This window comes from Moschus berezovskii, chromosome 23 (assembly GCF_049115385.1).
Source record: "Moschus berezovskii isolate FMDL1 chromosome 23, NW_MosBer_1.0, whole genome shotgun sequence".
Taxonomy (NCBI): Eukaryota; Metazoa; Chordata; class Mammalia; order Artiodactyla; family Moschidae; genus Moschus; species Moschus berezovskii.
The window spans coordinates 32,670,048-32,686,200 of record NC_142482.1 but is presented as its reverse complement, the minus strand read 5'-3'; the positions used below and the strand labels follow the sequence as shown (position 1 = coordinate 32,686,200).

The 16,153-nt window shown below is 40.9% G+C and overlaps 1 protein-coding gene across 1 annotated transcript in view; it reads right to left on the bottom strand.

Moving 5' to 3' along the window:
- The window catches only part of CD2AP (CD2 associated protein), an 89,530-nt gene extending 85,853 nt beyond the window's left edge, over positions 1-3,677 (bottom strand). Inside the window, exon 1 of the mRNA XM_055406524.2 lies at positions 3,539-3,677. Coding sequence (XP_055262499.2) covers positions 3,539-3,542 — 4 coding nt within the window. The 5' untranslated portion in view covers positions 3,543-3,677. The remainder of the gene's footprint in view (positions 1-3,538) is intronic.
- Between the last annotated feature and the right edge of the window lie 12,476 nt (positions 3,678-16,153).

Sequence of the window (16,153 nt, the reverse complement as noted above, 5' to 3'; positions counted from 1 at the left end):
TATGGAATTATATCTATCCAAATTTGAAGCACTTAAGACAAATCTGATTACATGTACTTACTAATTAAAGAATACAACTGATTACTTACTAGGATTCAACTTTGAAACAAAATTCCCTAATATTCCACTTTCGTGTTCTGGATTAGTTTAACTGAAGTAAATCCTGAAATTAAAAGGTGAGCCACTAGCAGGCAATTTCTAGTTGCCATTCCTTATCTGGGTGAATCAAGATTTTCTCCAAACACTGAGCCAAAGAAATAAATCATTGTATTATAGAAATGCACATATTATCTCTAAACCAACTGTGTATTTCTGTCCATTAACTGCCTCATAATTTAAACATGTTGGCTTGTTACATGTCATATGTGAAAAGTTCATAACTTTATTTAAAATTAAGAAAAATCAAGTCCTTAAAATCCACTTATTTTTTAAAACATAAAAAGTTACATATAGTAACACTTTGTGCCAATTGCTTTCTGTCTTATTCCACTCCAAAATGCAGATCTGTACTTTTGGAATAAGAAATAAATATAAGTACTGTCTTTCCATCTCACTAACACTCTCCCCTAATTTTTTCCCACAGAATGCCTCAAATTTCCTTATAAGCATTCTTCCACATTTAACCAAAGGCAGAAACTAAAAACAGTGCTTAAGTTTAAGATAAAATTCAAGTAAGTCTCCACGCGCACTCATCCCACTTAGGTTTTCCTACTCTACTAACCTTACTACCAATACTGGACTTTCTCACAGTATATCGAATATTGGAAGTTACCGATTTCTGCATTGGTACAAAATAATTTCATCCCACTGATCTTTAAAGATAATAATACACTTCAAAAAAGGTCAAACATTGAGCATTACTTTTTTCAAGTTGGTGCAAGAATTGGGGAAATTTATTTGAAAATTTTTATTTTTTCATTTATTTATTTTATTCATTTCATTTATTTTATTTCATTATTTGAAAATGAAAATAGCAACCAACACTGGCACTGTTCTAAGCACTTTACAAGTATTAACTCAGTCAATCCTCCTACGAACCTGAGGTTGACAGTTTTAGCCCATTTATAGATTAAGAAACTGAAGCTCAGTCACAATAGCTCGTAGACAGAAGAGCCAGGATTTGACTTTAAACTGTCCCAGTTCAGAGCCCATGCTTTTAACTCTAGCTGTACCACCTAAATGTCAAGAACCATCACTTAATAGGTATCCAAGTTACTTCAAAGTGAAGCAATTAAAGATTTTTCATTTCGTGATAAATTAGATAAAATACCATGTAAATATTTTAAGCTATCATCTTTTTTTTTTTTTTTTCTGGCCATGCTGCAGGACTTGTGGGATTTTCATCCCCTGACCAGGGATTGAACCAGGGCCATTGGCAGTGAGGCTCAGATCCCTAACCACTGGACTACCAGGGAATCCCTTAAGTTGTCATCTTAAACCATAAGAAATAAAGACGACAGCAAAATCAAGCACCTTAGACTTATATTAAAGAAAAGACTCCTTAAACGACTTTGATAGTTTTATTATGAATATATGACCAATAAATTTAAAGTATACATTCATCTGACAATATCTGACAAATACCTTTCAAAAAATAACTGCACATGCCCCCAAGTAACCAAACTTTAAAATACATTCTGAGCAGTCCAGTAGAGAGTACGCAAACATCGCACTGTACTAAGATAATATGGCAGAACTCACCTAAGCAGAACACAGCAAAGTCACTGCGTGAAGGCCTCTGGACAACCAAAATAGACACTCCAATGTGCAAGGATGGATACTCACTATTCTCAAAAGAAGATCTCACACACTAAATAAGGGTCAACTCATTTTTTCCCTTTGCAGAATTACAAATTTGATTTCCGTAAGAAAAAAAAATGGTGTAGAAAAACTGGTGATGAGAGGGTGAAGGGGGACACTGATCACAGTAACAAGCACATCCAAAAGCAAAGCACAAAAAATACTAACTCCAAAATGCAAAGAAATCTCATCAGGAGTCCTATATACAATCCAACAGACAGATCCTCAACGAACCCCAGTAACTGAAGGTCACAAATGATGACCCTAGGTCATCAAAAGATTTAATTATACTCTGCATCCTATTTAAAACAGAAAAGAATTACACATTTAATTTTAGTATGATCTGCACTCAAAGTGGTTTTATAATTTGAAGCTTAAAGGATAAACCCTCAATTACCCAGTAAGCTCAACTAATCAATTAGAAATTCACTGGAAAGTCCCAAGTAACAAAGGTTTTACTGTTTCTAAGTTTAAGAGCACTTTGTGCACAAAAGTTACCTGAAAGCAATAGAGAGACAGATCATAAAAGTATAAAGTCTAGGAAAACACAGAAGAGCTACTGCAACTGTCTATAAACACTATGCTTAAAGCCATTTCCCACAAAACAATGTGTGGGCAGTAGGTGCCACATCAGCAGTACTGTGTTTGTCCTGCTTCTAAATCATTTGTTAGTCTCATGAATAATTAATTTCAGTTAATAGTTTGTTGAGATGAAGCAGTACCAACTCTTTCCTGAACTGCAAAAAGTGACAGCGTCCTTCTGATTACAGAACCAACACTGGGATGACTCTTACAGAGCATGCATATGCCTTATGGTGACACAGTTTGATTTTTTTTTAAGTTCTCTTTTAAACTGCTTTTCATTTGCAAAGGATTGAGGGAGATAAGGCCTAGCCCACATCGAACTTTTGTTATCAAAAGAATTGTTACACTACTCAACAAAACTCCCTTTCAAACCAGACTGCAACACATTCCTTCTCTAGCTCCAAACAAAACTTTAAAGCACACTGTAAATAACATATAAGGCCTTGTACTTTTCTCCCCTTCTAGCAAGGAAGTCTAACTCCAAACAGGAAACTGCTTCTCAAAGGGTTCAACGCAGAAATCCTACTAAACTCCAATCCAGTTCTCAGGAAGAGATTTAATATTTAAGTGCCAACACACTTGCCTGGGTAGAAACGGAGCAAATACTCAAGCTTTCCTGCCCTTGAGATACCCCTTGAAAGTTTCAGGCTGAGGGGGGAAAAAATGCCTTTTCTAACAAACAAACCAAAAAAGTGCTTTAAAAGGCCAATCTCTAAGGTTCGCAGAAGATACAGAAGTTGAAAGTGCTTCGCGGTCAAGTTTTTCGATCATCCTTCCCCCATCCCACCAGGATCTGGGAGGAAAGGGGCTGGGTAAAGAGGGAAGTTCGGGGCTGAGTGGAGCTGGGCGGGGGGCGAAGTGATCGGACCGCCCCGCGCCCATCCCCTCACCTTTCCCGAGACCAGGAAAAGAGGCGGAGAGAAAAGCATAAGACGGGAAAAGCACCCTGGGGCCCCGCAACCAGTTTCTCCGCGAGATGAGCCAGGTGGAAGGCAGAGCGAGGAGGGGACACGGGGAGCGGGCCGGGTAGCAGCGCAGGGGCCGACCCCCACCCCCGTCCCCGACCCCTCGCCGCCGAGATCGAGAAAGGGAACCGCCTCCCCGAATCCGGAAGGTCGGAGCGGGCGGCGAGGAGCGCCCTCGAGTCCCTTACCCATGCTGGGGGCTCCGGCGGGGAGCAGCCCGGCGCCCGCTGCTCCTCCTCCTCCCGCTGCTCGCGCGGCCGCTCCGGCGGCAGGAGGCGGGCCCTCCGCTCGGCTCTCGCCCGGCTGAGCTCAGGAGGGACAAGGAGGAGCCTCCATCCGCCCGCGGCGCTCCCCGGCCAGTCCGGTCCCCACGGCCCGCCGGGAACAGGCGGCGGCTGCGGCTCCTCACTCGTGGCGGCCGGAGGGCCCTCCCCGGCCCGCCCAGCCGGCGGTTTTCCCACCCCCGGCCGCTCCTGCCACGGGGCGGGACCTGCCGGTTCGTCCTGGCCGTCGGCGCCAAGGCAGAGCGCCAGCCCAGCCCCGGAGCCCGCCCCCGGCAGCTCCGTCGGCGCCCGCCGTCCTCGAACGCGACGCCAGAGAGTGAGGTGGAGACCGGGACAGAGGCCGGGAAGGTGCCGGGAGCTGGGCCGGGAGGAGGAAAATCTCGCGAGAACCCCAGGCCGCCCTGCCCCGCCCCCGGTGCGTCCCGGCTCCCCGCCGCGCTGGGGCTGCTGCCAGGTGCGGTGACGTCACGGCCGGGGCTCTCACGCCGCTCGCGTCCAGGTGCGCAGAGCGGATGCGGGAGCCAAGCGGCGTAGCTGCGGTCACTTCTCTGCCTTGAGGTTTGAAGCAGCTGGGACGGGCGTTTTGTGTGGTTTGTCGCCTCCGATGGATTAAAAGAGTTTGTGCTGATAGGCAAAGTGAGCCTGGGCTGCCCCACTTTGCACTGTTGTTTTTTGCAGTACGGCAGGCTCCGGGGGACCCGAAAGAGACCGCGAGAGAGACGTGCAAGAGTACAGAGAGAGAACCCACTTTCTTTCGACCTTTAGCGACCCAGCTGCAAACAGGACCTGCGGTTTACCTTGCAAACTTCTGTACGAATTAGAAGCATTTCTTCATCGGAAAAAAAAAAAATCATAGGCACAGAATAAATTCTTTTACAGGATTCAATTAGTGAATTCCTTTAGTTTCTGTCAGCTGAAGGCATCTTTCTAAATACCCTTTTCTCTTTGAAAATATAAATTGCTGCCTGATGAGGAACAGGGCGGGATAGTTATAATTTGAAATATTGGCTGGTATTTTTTTTCTAGCCGCAATATGAAGAAGAGCATGGGATTAGTGTAATCAGACGTTAAAACGGAGCACAACCCTATGGTCCTTGCCCCCCACCCCCACCCCGGAAACCATGTCCTCTGCCTACCTTTTGTCTCGGGAAAACTTTAGTCAAAGAATAACTTGAATCAGAGAAGTGAGAAAGGCAGAAACAAAAGAAAACAGCCAAAGGAAACTAAATAATAATAATGTAGTCATTAGGCATAGTCAGGGACCTTTAATTATTCCTTAAGCGCTATAGATAATATTCTGAGCTATATATCCTGTGAGCCATATTATAGATACGAGAACATCAGGCGAAGTGAATTGCATGATGACCAGAATGTGTATACATATATGTTTACATTCAGCCAACTTTTTTCTCCTACTGTTGAAGCAAACCCAATCCTCAGACAGCAACATGTGTTGAATGCCAACTCTTGTCTAGTGACTTTTAAAGCAGTTGTGTTATTTTAAGTCTCACAATCATCCAGGCAAACCTGGATTTCTGAAACTCAGCTCAACCATTCATTTTTTATGGGACTTTGGATAAATTAACCTTGGTGGATTTCAGTTTCTTGAGTCTGTTGAAAGAAATCTTTACAGTGCAAAGCACAGTGTCTGGATGATAGTAGCAACCTTGTAAATATCCATTTCCACTTATCTCCTATATGCCTGCAATTGACATCCTTTAATCTTTTACTTCTAAAAAAGACTGTATAGCATACCTTTAGAACAAAAAGTGTCAGTTACGGTCAGAGACCAATAAGGAAAAAAGAAAAAAATTTAATATGCACACCTAAAAAAGATGTACATATTGGTTGTGTTGTATTGAAACAGTGAAACAGAGTGTGACTTTCCTCAATCAACAAATATTTATTGAGTATTGTGTTCACCCTCCCCTTGCAAGCAAACAAATAAACCAAAAAACCTGAAGTCCAGCCCTTATCCTCAAAGATTTTGCAGTGTAACCAGGAAGACAGACATGAACAGATAGTTGACAGTATGAGGTGTGTGGGTAGCTATGGGCAAGGCAAGCTTCCCAGGTGGCTCAGGGGTAAAGAATCGGCGCAGCTGCAATGCAGGAGAGGTGGGTCCAGTCCCTGGGTTGGGAAGATCCCCTGGAGAAGGAAATGGTAACCCAAGCCAGTATTCTTGTCTGGAAAATCCCATTGACAGAGGAGCCTAGCAGGTTACAGATCATGGGGTCTCAAAAGAATCTAACAGGACTTAGTCACTAAATAACAACAATAAAGGCAAACTTCAGAAGGAGGGTATAAATTGAGCTAAGGCTTGGAGGATGGCAGTAATTACAACCTGAAGGAGTCATAGAAGTTAGGGGTGAAAGTGGAAATGCAAGGGAAATATTCTGAAATCTGACTCCTGCAAGCTAAGTACAGTTCAGTTCTGTCGCTCAGTTGTGTCCGACTCTTTGCGACCCCAGGGACTGCAGCATGCAAGGCCTCCCTGTCCATCACCAACTCCTGGAGTTCACCCAAGCTTATCGAGTCAGTAATGCATCCAGCCATTTCATCTTCTGTGGTCCCCTTCTCCTTCTGCCTTCAATCTTTCCCAGCATCAGGGGCTTTTCCAATGAGTCAGTTCTTCGAATCAAGTGGCCAAAGTATTGGAGTTTCAGTTTCAGCATCAGTCCATCCAATGAATATTCAGGACTCATTTCCTTTAGGATGGACTGGTTGGATCTCCTTGCAGTCCAAGGGACTCTCAAGAGTCTTCTCCAACACCACAGTTCAAAAGCATCAATTCTTTGGTGCTCAGCTTTCTTTATAGTCCAACTCTCACATCCATACATGACTACTGGAAAAACCATAGCTTTGACTAGACAGACCTTTTTTGGCAAAATAATGTCTCTGTTTTTTAATATGCTATCTAGGTTGGTCATAATTTTCTTCCAAGGAGTAAGTGTCTTTTAATTTCAAGGCTGCAGTCACCATCTGCAGTGATTTTGGAGCCCCCCCAAAATATAGTCTGTCACTGTTTCTACTGTTTCCCCATCTATTTGCCATAAAGTGATGGGACCAGATGGCATGATCTTAGTCTTCTGAATGTTGAGTTTTATGCAACCCATAAGAAAGCAAACCATTTAAACTTTGAATGAATGAGGCTGATGAGAGGCAAAAGAGGATTCATAGAAGGAAACAAAGAAAAATATAAGATATTATAGGAAGAGAACTAAATACCTTAGTCTCCAGGATCCTAGATATTTTCAGAAGAAAGACCGATGAATACAAATGAAGAGGGTCAGGAAAACAAACAGGAGGGGAAAAAAGAACACTGGATTTGACAATAAGGTTACCTTTGAAACTGTAGCTTAAGAATATACATAACAGAATATGTAATATATATAGCTGCATATATAGAACAGAAAAGTTAGACGTCAGTTAAAGGTTTCAATGACTAAATAAGTGAAAAAGAAGTGAGGCCATAAGATGAACATATTTTCTTAACCAGAAGTCAGGTCACATAATCAGATAAGGTAAAAAATCTACGATCAGTTCTACCCTAGAAATCTCAAAATCTGTAGTATTTCCACCTGAAACCACATATTTTAGACGTTTAAAAATTGAAATAAGCAAAATCACTTTATAAATTCAGAAGGCAAAATCTGGTTGAAGTGATATTGACATACTGGATCATAAAAGAAATTGGAAGGATCAGGGAATAGGATGAGAGAACTGAAATAAAGCTAAGAACCATCCCAGAGTTAATGCTGTCTTTTTTTCTTTTTTAATAGTATCTTGTTTTTCTCTGTTTGGCAGTTCTGGGTCTTTGCTGTGGCATACAAGATCTTTAGTTGCAGCATTTGAACTCTTAGCTGCAGCATGTGGGATCTAGTTTCCTGAACAGGGATTGAACCTGAGACCCCTGCATTGGGAGCTCAGGGTCTTAGCCGCTGAACCACCAGGAAAGTCCCAATGCTGTCTTCAAGAGGAGAAGAAGCCAGTGGAAATCCCAATAGAAGAACAAAATTAGAAATATATTTTTTAAACTTACAAAATGGTATGTGAGACTATGTTCTCAAGTTGTGAGTACTAATAAGCAAATGTTAGCTATTAATTACTACATGGAGCTCTTTTCATCTTATAAGTCTTATCACCACCCCCAGGAGACCTTCAAAGTGTTGTACTTTATTTTATACAGAGTTTGGGGGAACTCTGGGAGTTGGTGATGGACAGGGAGGCCTGGCATGCTGCAATTCATGGGGTCGCAAAGAGTCGGACACGACTGAGTGATTGAACTGAACTGAACTGATACAGCTAGCACGTTGCTCAGCCCCAAACAATGCTTTCTTCAACAGTAACTATTAGTTGGATAATAGAAAATATGATGAGATGATAATCTCATCATATATTTAGATTTAACCTCAAATACCTTTCAGCTAAGAACAAATTACCTTTTCTTTTTGCCCTTATTTCTGTTATCTTGTAATGAGTTAGGTTTTATCTGACCTTACCCTTTTTTGTATTCCCAGACAAATGAACTAATACCATTCTAGTTATTCCTTTTTTTTTCTTTTCTGCTGAATATTGACCTGGTATGAAAGAGAATATTACAATTTCTGTGAGAATGACAATTTCAACCAGTCTAATTCATGCCAAACTGCTATCATTTCTTCCCAGTGTTTTCTTAGGAATTTATCAGAAGATATCTGTATTGAAAAACCCATCTACCTCCTTTCCTTCTGGTGTAAACTATTCTAACCAGGAAGATAATTCTGAAGAAAATTAAATTCTAACTCGATTGTGTTGTTTTTAAAACACTCATTTAGCTCAGATCTTAAAGGCAACAAATTTTTTGTTTCTTTATTCTTAGTTCCAAAGTACTAGATTTCCTGGCCAGCTTTCTTATTGTTATCTTGTTTTGCCTTAGCTAGTTTGGTGTATACTTAAGCACAAATTGCATCAATGTATAACCTCAATTTTTTAAAAAATCATTCTTTAGAAAATAATTGTAGGAAATAATAATCTCAAACACAATGCCTATACTGTGAAGTCAGTGAAGCTGAAAAATGTCTCTGTTCAAACTGGTGACCCATCAGCTTCTGACAAATCCTGCTACTCTGTTGGCACTTGGGGGATGTACTCAAACATATGATGGCTCTAAGCACTTTCCATCATTGCACATTAAGAAAATGTTTAATTAAAAATATGATGAACCCATCCAAATAAATTATCACTTTGTAAGCTGAAAAGGATCTTTTTAGTAACGTTATTTGAACTTTATTCAGATGGTGATAGTGAAAGTGTGAAAGTGTTAATCCCTCAGCCCTGTCCAACTCTTTGCAACCCCATGGGCTGTAGTCCACTAGGCTCCTCTCTCCATTGGATTTCCCAGGCAAGAATACTGGAGTGGGTTGCCATTCCCTTCTCCAGGGGATCTTCCTGACCCAGGGATCAAAGCTGAGTCTCTTTCATTGGGTCTCCTGCATTGTAGGCAGATTTTTCAACCTTCTGAGCCACAAGGGAAGAAACTCAAAATAGGTCCTTTTGTCTCCTGATTGGGGAATTGAACCCCAGTCTCCTGTGTGACAGTTGGGGATTCTCACCACTATACTAATGAGGAGAGCCTTGTCATAGATCCCCAATAATAGTCTCTTTCAGGAAGCATTACTTTTTCAAAATGTTAAAGCTAGTCTCTTTTGAAGGATCAGATATTTTAAGCAATCCCAAATGACAAATATTATACATTTCCATTTTTCAAATATCAGGCAATTCAATTATACACACAATGTCCCATGAAGAATTTCTGGCTATAAGTACAGATTCATTCAACTCAACAGACATTTTTAGGGATCGCCCATTATAGAGCAGTACCTGCTCTGTCTTAAATATAGAGGTAGAAAATATAGTCTCTGCTCTTAAAAGTGCAATTGTTGGGGAGCTTTGGGGGGGGTACATTGGAGTTGCCCAGTAAGGACAAGAAAGTGTATTTGGACAGCCAGGACAAGAAGTAGGTATACTATTGAAAGTCCAGGATAGCTGAAGGACTGATGCTGAAGCTGAAACTGCAATACTTTGGCCACCTCATGCGACGAGTTGACTCACTGGAAAAGACTCTGATGCTGGGAAAGGTTGGGGGCGGGAGGAGAAGGGGACGACGGAGAATGAGATGGCTGGATGGCATCACCGACTCTGTGGACATGAGTTTGAGTGAAGTCCGGGAGTTGATGATGGACAGGGAGGCCTGGCGTGCTGTGATTCATGGGGTCGTGGAGAGTCGGACACAACTGAGCGACTGAACTGAACTGAACTGAGGCTGAGGGAACCATAGTCAAACACAGAGAGTTCATGTGTTATAGAGATGATCCTGAGGTCTTATCCTAGAAATTACAGGTAAATGGCAACCCACTCCAGTGTTCTTGCCTGGAGACTCCCAGGGATGTGGGAGCCTGGTGGGCTGCCGTCTATGGGGTCGCACAGAGTCGGACACGACTAAAGTGACTTAGCAGCAGCAGCAGCAGCAATGATGAACTTGAAGTAGGTAATTTGCTTTGCTCTTTCAGCTACAGAAAAAAATTCTCAAGTTTTAAAAAATCAAGTATAAAATATTTGGTTCTATAAGCATTGATTAAGCCCCACTACCCTTGATCAATTAATAAATATGTTTTTCACTTATACTAAAAAAAATTAATTAAACTAATATAATATACAAGGCACTTTGTATTCTGGGCACTGTGAAAGATGCATTGTAGCAAACATCTACTCTGCCTTTAAGGAATGTGATTTCCGTGGATGGATCTAGAGATGGTCATACAGAGTAAAGTAAGTCAGACAGAGAAAGACAAATATCATATGATATCACTTATATGTGGAATCTACTAAAAGAATACAAATGAACTTATCTATAAGTTACAAATGTAGAAAATAAACTTATGGTTACCCAGGGGTGGAAAAGGAGAGGTAGGGAGGGATAAATTGGAAGACTGAGATTAACATATACACTCTACTATGTGGCTCAGCGGAGAAGGCAATGGCAAGCCACTCCAGTACTCTTGCCTAGAAAATCCCATGGATGGAGGAGCCTGGTGGGCTGCAATCCGTGGGGTCACTAAGGGTTGGACACAACTGAGCGACTTCACTTTCACTTTTCACTTTCACACATTGGAGAAGGAAATGGAAACCCACTCCAGTGTTGTTGCCTGGAGAATCCCAGGGATGGGGGATCCTGGTGGGCTTCTGTCTATGGGGTCACACAGAGTCGGACATGACTGAAGTGATGCAGCAGCAGCAGCAGCAGCAGCATGTGGCTCAGACGGTAAAGCGTCTGCCTTCAATGCGGGAGACCCGGGTTCAATCCCTGGGTCAGGAAGATCCCTGGAGAAGGAAATGGCATCCCACTCCAGTATCCTTGCCTGGAGAATCCCATGGACAGAGGAGCCTGGTAGGCTACAGTCCACGGGGTCGCAAAGAGTCGGATACGACTGAGCGACTTCACTTTCACTTTCATATATGAAATAAATAACTAATAAGGACCCACTGTATAGCAAAGGGAATGCTACTCAGTATCCTGTAATGGCCTATATGGGATAAGAATATTAAAAAGAATGGGGATGTATGAATATGTATAACAGATTCACTATGCTGTACATCTGAAACTAACACGACATTGCAAATCAACTATAACCCAATAAAAACTTTTTACAAATGGAACATTGTAAAACAACTATACTCCAATAAAAATTTTAAAACAAACAAACAAAGGAATGTGATTTCCAGCTCAGCCATCCATAAGATATGCTTAATTGCTGTGAACTTTACCTTTTTTCAGAGAATCTGTGTTTAGAATTATCACGGCAAAAACCAATAGACTGGGTACCTTCTCCTTTTAGTCATGAATTTAGTAATGAATTAGTATTATTATTTAGATCTCTTTGCAAATTCTAGGCAATAAATACAAATGACCTGTTGACCCCCAACTCAGTATTATTATTTAGATCTCTTTGCAAATTCTAGGCAATAAATACAAATGACCTGTTGACCCCTCAACTCAGTTACTGTATCACAAGTTTCAAAAAACAGTAGATTTTTTTAAAACAAAAATATGAGTGATCTGTGTTTTCTTCACTTGTGAACTTTTATAAATGACAAAGAAGGGATTTTTATTTTTTAATAACCTAAGAGAATTATCAGCAGAGGATTCTATCTATAATCATCACCCCCTGGTCAATAACATTTCTGTGTCTGCCTAATATGACACTAAAAGGCACTCATCAAATTATCAAAGTGTTATATTTCTGTGCTTCTGCTCATCTAAGCATGAATGGTTTCTAAAACAAGTAGAAACCTTATTTCAAATCTCTGCTTAACCTCCTTAATGGTGTAGATGACAACAAGGTTATGTCCCATTTGAGACTGGAGCGTTTAAACTGCTTGCTCTGACATTATTCTGATGTCCGGGGTTAAATGCCTGCTAAAGCAAAAGAAGCTCATGAACCAAGACATTCCTCTCTGCCTGTTCCAGAGAATTCACATGCTGTTCTGCCGGTTTCTGAGCCACTCCCAAACTGCAGCAGATTGTATATGTGGCTCCTAGGCCGACCTCCTCCATCTCCTGTGGTCAGCCCACATCACCTCGCCCAGCATTTGCTTTTTCTCACATCATATCAATCCCTCCAGTTTATAACCAGGGAACCTGAGTCATTCTAAATGATCTCCTGCACATCCTGCCTACCTTCTTCACTCTAGAACTGATGCTTTAACAAGACTCTGGCCCCCTATTTTCTCTCAACAGTCATATCACTGCTGGGGACTCTCATAATTTTATATTTGAGTTACTTTCTTCTTCACCCTTAATTTCCTAGACTAAATACCCCTCCTTTTTTTTCGTTATTCCTTCCCCTCCTCTTTCTATCTTACAACATATCTCTTCCAATTCTTTTACCTCCGATTGCCAATCCAGTCTGTCCGGTCTAGGCAACTTTACATACGAAGCCTCCCTGATCTCCTAACCCTCCCTGGTCACCAAATCTCTTTTCACAGAGCAATCTTAGACCTTATTGAGACTTATTGTTGCAGTTTTAAGGTGACAAAGTTTTTATGCATTAATAGCATGTAATCTCAATGTATTCCTTAAAATAAATCAGTAAAATAATTTCTTGTTTTGCAATATTAGTAATGAAGGCAACATTAATAACAACTGAGAGTGTCTAACCAATTTTAAGTCTCAGGCACTGACCCATACACCTTCTACCCTTCATCTGATACAGTTCTTATTACAATGCTATGAATCATTGTATAATCATCCCCATTTTAAAGAGCTGGAAACTGAGACCAGTGATTCTCTTGTCTAAGATCACATAACTATTAATGGCAGTGCCTGTGCTTGCACACAGAGCTAATTTTACAGCTAATGTTTCAGTTGATCTCAATTTGACACCCAAGTCGTGATTTTTGTTTGTTTCTTTAAAGAGAAGGAGAAAAAATAGATAAATAGGAGGAGGAAGAGAGAGATAAAGGAATAGGAGGAGGATCTTAAAGGAATCCTCCTTCCATACTTTTTTTCTTTTTAATTGAAATATAATTGCTTTACAATGTTGCATTAGTTTCTGCTGTACAAAGACATGAATCACCTATATGTATACATGTATTAGGGATTCCCTCATAGCTCAATTGGTAAAGAATCCGCCTGCAATGCAGACCTAGGTTCGATCCCTGGGTCGGGAATATCTCCTGGAGAAGGGAAAGGCTACCCACTCCAGTATTCTGGCCTGGAGAATTCCATGGACTGTGTAGTCCATGGGGGTCACAAAGAGTCGGACACGACTGAGCAACTTTCACTTTCAGTTCACTTTCATACGTATATTGCCTCCCTCTTGAGCCTCTCTCTCACCCAGCCCCCCTCCCACTCCTCTAAGTCACCACGGAACTCAGAGCTGAGCTCCCTGTGCTATATAGCAGCTCCCCACTAGCCATCTAATTTATGCATAGTAGTGTGTGTATGTCAACACTTCTCTCTCAGTTCGTCCCACCCTCTCCTTCCCTTGCTGTGTCCACAAGTCCATTCTCTACTTCTGCCTCTCTGTTCTTGCCCTGGAAATGGATCTAGAGGATTCCTCCTTCAGGAGTCTGTTATACAGATCAACCAAAAAAGGGCCTGGAACAGAGTAGACACTTATTGATAATTTCTCTTCCCATTTTTCCACATTCTTTGAGGACCTACTCAATGCCAGGAGGTGTACAAGGTGCTTGAGTAGATGGATGTAGAGAAGCGATAACGGAGATGTGGACCCAACTCTTATGGAGCCTGCGGTATAGGGGAAGAAATTGCGGTTCCCAAGTACACAGGATAAATCATCTGCAGTGTTTCTCACGTGCCCCCTCCCACACCATCCCTTCTTTCTTAAATGTATTCTCTCCTTCCTCAGAAACAGTCTGCTTATGCCTCTCCTAGGACACTTGGTGTATTTCCTTTTGTATACAGCTATTATCCCACAACTTGCATTTCCTGTTATAAGGGTAATGGTCTTGAGACTGGGTCTTTTTTCTTCCTATCTTTGCATTCTTGCCAGCCATTTTTTAAAAAAAGGCTTTGCTGTGTGGCATGTGGGTATGTAGGATCTTAGTTCTCCCCAACCAGGGCTTGAACCCATTCCTCCTGCATTGGAAGTGTGGCGTCTTAACCACTGGATGGCCAGCAAAGTCCCCCTTGCCTGCCATTAATGCAAGGAGGCCCTCAGTAATTGTGTACTAAATTCAACAACACAAAGACACTGTAAAATTGTGTCTCTGTCTCCTGAATGTTTCAAATCAAGGCATTATGACTTCACTGATTCGGTCATATTCTTACAAATGCTATCTTATCAGTAATTTTTCTACCACTCTGTGGCAAACTTTTCCTGGACATGATTAATCAAGATGTCATTACTTAGGCACATGCGTGACTAAGTGATCCCTTATCTTTTGCAGTAAAGACAGTCCCTTTTAAACAATTGTCATAAATTTCAGTTAATTTTTACATACTAGAATTTTGGTAGAAATAATACTTTAAAAAAAAACTGAAGAAATATATTCAGAATATAATGCATTCTACCTAGTACAAAGTCATAGTTCTTTTTTCCTAAGAGTTATGGGAAGGGAGGAAGGAGTGAAATAAATGCTGGCTGTGTGAGATACGTACTAGAAAAATCTTAACTACCCTATGGCATGCATCAGAGCAGCCACTCCTGCAGGTGAAGTCTCATTAGCCTCACCTTTTGCGGAAGTATATTTGTGTTTACATGCACGCGGTATTCACTTTTCAGCAGGGGACCATCACTTTCTTCTTCAAGGCTTACCTCTAACCTCTAAAAAGTATACAAAGAATGAAGAAATCCAAGCTATGACATCATTACAAGATTGTGCTCGAAACGTTAAACAGTCATGCACTGCTGATTAAGAAATTAGTCACCTCCTCTGTGCAATGTCATCTCAGATCCGGAAGAAACGAGAACCCCGGAGTGGGAGATGTGCTCAGTGTTTCTGAATCTGATTAAACAATTCAATAAACATTTTACAAAACAGAAAGATGTTGCGATCACCACACAGTAGTTTTGTTAAAAGACCATCAGTTCTCAAGGACCCAGGAAAATAATATTTTATGCCATGAGAAAGAGCTTTAGAGGAATTCCCATTTCTGGTTAAGTTCACCTAAGGATCTCTCTTCCCCAAATGAAAGTGTTAGAGGAGCTATTTGAATATTCAGTTCAGTTCAGTTCAGTCACTCAGTCGTGTCCGACTCTTTAAGACCCCATGATTTGAATATTACTTAAACTAAAATGAAACGGAAAGGAAATTCATGACAGACACCTTGTAGAGAAAGGAATTGAAAGCCCAAAAGGACATTTTCATTTGTAGGAAAAGGACCCTGAGAAAGAGGAACTCTCTAAACAAATTTATTGAGAGAGACAGACAGAGACAGAAATATCGGGCAACAAAAGGCCTGCAGAGAAAATCTCTCTTAATTACTAATTCCTTCATTCATCTGTTCATTTTTTGAGGAGAAAGCTTTAATCATGATTCATGATTTCTTAAGGTGATAAATGTAATGTGATAAAGTGAAGTCAAATTTATCCAGTGTAAATAAAATCTCGGCCTAGTCGTAAATCCATATATTAATTACTTCCACATTTGTATGCTTCTGTTATATAAAAAAATGCTTGTTGTACAAAATTCAAAAATAAAAAGAAATATGTAAAGTGAAAGGTGAAATTCCCCCAAAATCCCATGTTTCAAAACAACCACTCTTAACAGTTTATATTAACCACATTTGTATGCATGTTTTTACATGCAAATTGCTTATAATTCTTACATGTAAATTGCTTATAATTTACTACAGCGTGGCATAGCATAACACATAGTGTAGTGTACTTTACTGCACTATCCTAGGGTGTAGTGTAACTGTAGTAAAGCTATACTGGAGTGTAGTATCGCATACTACATACATTGCTTGCAACTGTAATTTTTCCACCTAATCTCACTGTATTTATTTCCAAA